The sequence below is a fragment of the Spinacia oleracea genome, chromosome 1, assembly GCF_020520425.1.
Source record: "Spinacia oleracea cultivar Varoflay chromosome 1, BTI_SOV_V1, whole genome shotgun sequence".
Taxonomy (NCBI): Eukaryota; Viridiplantae; Streptophyta; class Magnoliopsida; order Caryophyllales; family Amaranthaceae; genus Spinacia; species Spinacia oleracea.
Window position 1 is genome coordinate 129,696,488 of NC_079487.1, and position 4,611 is coordinate 129,701,098.

At 35.0% G+C, this 4,611-nt stretch overlaps 1 protein-coding gene across 1 annotated transcript; it reads right to left on the reverse strand.

The window, feature by feature from the left end:
* Positions 1 to 1,033: 1,033 nt before the first annotated feature.
* Positions 1,034 to 4,171, reverse strand: LOC110802327 (U-box domain-containing protein 9). The gene is made up of 2 exons (XM_056828173.1): positions 3,376 to 4,171; positions 1,034 to 2,344 (listed from the first exon to the last, which is right to left on the reverse strand). Exons 1-2 carry the CDS (start codon positions 3,712 to 3,714, stop codon positions 1,238 to 1,240), a joined length of 1,446 nt encoding a protein of 481 aa, XP_056684151.1. The 5' UTR covers positions 3,715 to 4,171; the 3' UTR covers positions 1,034 to 1,237.
* Positions 4,172 to 4,611: the final 440 nt, after the last annotated feature.

Here is a 4,611-nt window from a genome sequence, read left to right on the forward strand (position 1 = left end):
GCCCCAAAATTCAGATATAAAATAATAAATAGAAATTTTTGTGTAAGGCCGCATAATGGGCCACTTTTTTGGTACTAACTAAACTAGTGTAAAACATAACTAAAAGTAATAAAATCATAACTAATAGAATAACAAAATAGTTAAGGTATAAAGACAAATAGTTTAATTAATGAGTCGAATAGTTATTATTTTTAATTAAACTTATTATTAACTAAAACTCATAAAATCTTAAATAATTGATCTCATTGCTTAACTAATCAGTTTCATTGCTTAACTAATCAGTTTCATTGTTTAAATTGGTTAAGTGCTTAACTAATTGGTTCGGTTGCATAACTAATTGGTTTCGTTGATTAACTAATTGAATTTCAGTCTTAACTAATTGGTTTCAGTGGTTAACTAATTAGTTAAAGTGCATAACTAATTGGTTCCGGTGCATAAAAGTGGTATAACCTTTAGGCATTCTTTCCTAAAAGTTTGTAAATAACAATTCCCTAAATATACATTAAAACAAAATTGGATGAGTGGTTAAGGCATTGGTTTATATTACCCAAGATCATGGATTTGAATGTTTGATCCTTATCAAGTCCTTTTTTTCAGGGCTCTATAATTGTAACGTCATCGTAGCCCAACACTAGGTTAGAAGGTAACGACCAGTTTAAAACGGTGTATTATGTACGAGTATGTAACATGGCAATAGGGTCCAATTCTTTCATTTTCTTACATTAAAAACAAATGAATACTAATACTAAGCCTTTGGCTCTATTGTCACCTTCAGAAAGCAAAAGTCGAAATAATATGATATCTGCAAAAACATCTTCAAACATTTAATACTCAAAAGAACCAATTTGGTATCTTCTTTAAGAATCTGGCAAGAAACCCATCTGAATGCTTAAATGAGGGTACACTTGTTTACTTTTAGAGCAAAAGGACAACTATCAATAATCAATATATATATAGCTCCTTCAAAGCTAAAATACAAACCAGTACACCAAAACTTGTTACATACAGTAAAACATAAATATATAGTCAGAGGTATTAAATGATTTCTTATTTTATTCACAGATTTTATAAGGAGTAGTTCATAGCTCAATCTATTCTTTAAAAAAACAAAACAAAGAAATCCAAGAATTTACAAAACTCAAAAAAGAATAAGAGAGAAAAAAACCCAAAGATTTCAGGAGAAGGTACAAAATTTACATACAGTTTGTTGATTCTGGTATGTTTGCTTCATCAAGATTCAAGCAGTGTGAGTGAGATTATGAGCTCTGTTTAATCTATCAAGTATACCACTAGCTTTTCTTTTAGCCCTTGAAGTTCCATCTTGTGCTAGTTGTGACAATGTCCCATACGCGCGTTCCTCATCTCGCATCTCTCTCAACTTAGTCCTATCATTTACACATATTGTGTAGAGAATAGCAATGCAGTTCTCTTTATTCCGAGCACACGAGCTTTCCCTCAAATTAGCTAGTAAACACGGGACTGCCCCGAGATCAGACAACTCCTCCACGGCCCTCTGATGGGTCGATAACATTGCTAATATTGCCAATAACTCATCAATATGTACCCCATTCTTGATCTTCTTAAAAATTACTCTTACCGCCCCATCACGAACGGCCCTTCCTTTGTTTTCCTGAATAATGCAAAGGTTGAATAAAGCCGAGGCAGCATCCTTCACAGCCATTGGATGTCCCTCGTCTAAAAGCTCAATCAAAGGTTTCAACGCACCGGATTTACCAATAAGGACTTTGTTTGAATCAAGAGCAGATAATGTGAAGAGGGCAGCAGCTGAATTGCTTCTTGTTTCCGGTGTTCCAAACTGTAACGCGTCTACTAGTAATTTAAGCACCATGGGTGTTTCTGCAACAAGCTTCTTGTTACTATCATGGATTGAAATGTTCAATAAAGTCGTGATCAAATCTTCTTGGAGATCAGGGTGAGTCAACTCATTACTCCCCGACGAAAAGGAACCTCTCCTTTGTTGTGTTAAGGGTTTTAATAACCGAGGTATAGCCTCGGTTGATTCGCCAAAAAGTGCTCGAAATGAGGGCATTCGCTTTGTAAGGAGGCGGAGTTCTTTGGCGGCCGCCTTTTGCTCGCCTATTGACTTTGACATTTTATCAATCAAGGATGAGAAATAGTCTCGGTCAGCCTCGTTGGCTCCGTCCTCGTTTATATACCCAACAGGATCCGGGTTCTCAATACCACGGCTTTCGCACCATTGACTGATCATTTCCCTCACCAAGTAATTTGGAGTGAGGAGTGAGTGTGAGAGGACTTGTTGTGTAATTGGGCATACCCTGTGCCCTGCTTTCAGCCATTTCTGGATGAAGGATTTGTCATAAGTCTGTTTGCAATCAAACAAAAACACAATTAACAATCCAAATTCTTCAAATAGTTGAGAACAAAAGGGATTTGTCTTAAACAATAGTATCACAGTCATACTAAAAGATTAAAGTTGCATAGTATCATACTTGCGTCAGAAATAAAGTACATAGTTCAGTTCGAACAACGACAAATTGCTAATCAACTAAAGTGGATTAAGCTAAATTACATTATTAAATCAAAAGGAATAAAATAAAGCCAGAATTACAGGTGACCAAGTTACAAGGCATTCAAGTTTTAAACATATAATCAGCCAACAAAAGTGAATTAAGATAATAAAACATTATTATATCAAGAACTACAGGGGACAAATTCTTAGACATTCTTGTATTAGGGTTCTAAACAAATGCATTCTTTTTTCGAGTTAGGCAATTTCTTAATCCTGTAACTAATTACGTGTGATGTTCTATGAAGAACACGTTAGCCATTTAGCGTTTATTCATTTTTCCGGGTGTCACTATGTCAGCAACAAACAAATGTGCAATCAACCTAAGAGTAAGGGTACTTATTTAGCATCGTGGATGTCAACTAATTTAATTGGTTTGGTCCTATTGAGGTTTAATCTCGACTACATTTAATCATTGCCGACACCCTAAACATTAATCATTAGTGTGACTAACCAAGGTTTTGTGTTTTGCTCAACATAAAAATATGGTTGAAAGTTGAAACTGTTTCCCAAAATGACAAAAATTGAAGATACCATACGACTCAATGGTGCATAATTCATTTCATAAAGACAGAATTAGGTCCTTTGCATTGAAATAAAGCTAACCATTACTTTACTTCTGACAAGAATCAGCATTTTTCCACATTGATAATGACACTAAGGAAGCAAATACCCAACAAAAAGTATCAAAATCAAATTAATAATACAAGAATAAATCATATAATCAAGATTAATTGGGGAACAAGAATAATCAAAGCATTATATAATCATGAAAAATCAATTAAATTAAATTTTTGGGTTTTTGAGAAAAAAAATAGAAATCAAACCTGGCCAGTGGAGATGATAACAGGATCTCGCATGAGTTGTTTAGAAAGAGGGCAACAAAAGTGAGGAGGGCAAGAAGAGAAAGAGCCATCATCTAACCGCAACGACGTCGTTTTCTTCATTTTCATCTCTTTTAAATTAGAAAGAAGATCTTTCGCTTTATCAATGGCGTCAATAACAGATGATGAACAAGACGAATTTGTGGAATAATCATCATTATTATTATTATTATAATTATGATCTTCTTCTTCTAATATAGTTTTAACTAATAATCTAAGCTCTTTCTTCAACTCAAGTACCCTAATTGAATCTCCTTCAGAAACAACCCCTGTTTTCGCCATCCAAAAAAATCAAATTAATAAAAACCCAGATTAATTCTCACACTGAATTGAATTGGGTATTCATCAAAATTGAATCTTGATGCGTAATTTGAGGGAAATTATGATTTAAAATCAAACAAACAAGAAAACAAGCCCCTTTTTTTTGGGTTTTGGAATGATTGAGTTTGGGAGGGGGGAAGAGAGAGAGAGAGGGAGGGGGAGAGTGAGTGAGTGAATGAATGGGGGCACGAGGAAAGGGAGAGAGTGAATAAGTGAAGAAGGTGGGAATATTAAATAGTAAAAAGAAAAAGGAAAATAGAAATATTTGGAGGAGAGAGAAAGAGATAGAGAGGGACCCAAAAGGTCCACAATGCACGCCACCAAGGAATCCACAGGAGAGACCAGCTGGCTTTAACGCGGGAGGAGAGAGAAAGATAGAGAGAGACTTGCTCACTACTCGACTCGTCTCCCCCAACTGAGTTCACTCTCTCTCTCTCTGTCTTGTAGACTTTGTGATTGAGTTTTTTTTGGATCTATTGGTTTTTAATTTTTAATTTTTTCTTTAGCATTTATTATTCAAGTCGGCAGAATCATATGACTATGAGAGTATACATGTCAAACAGCTTGGTTGAATTTAGGCTAAATTAGGGCGGAGTAAAATTATCCGAAAAATTTAAAACCCGGAATTCAATATGGTCCGAAAAATGGATACTCGAATTTATATGGTTATTGATTAGGGAGTTGGAATATTTATAGAGTAAATGGGTTTATGAGTTAAATGTGAAGTGTGTATTATATTAGGAGTTGAGGAGATAGTATAATGTTTAGAGTTTATTCCAAGCGGATGCAGCGGTTATTTGGGATACTGCAAGTTTGCAACGGTGGTTTTGGCGTTGCATTAGCTCGCCCATCTGGCGA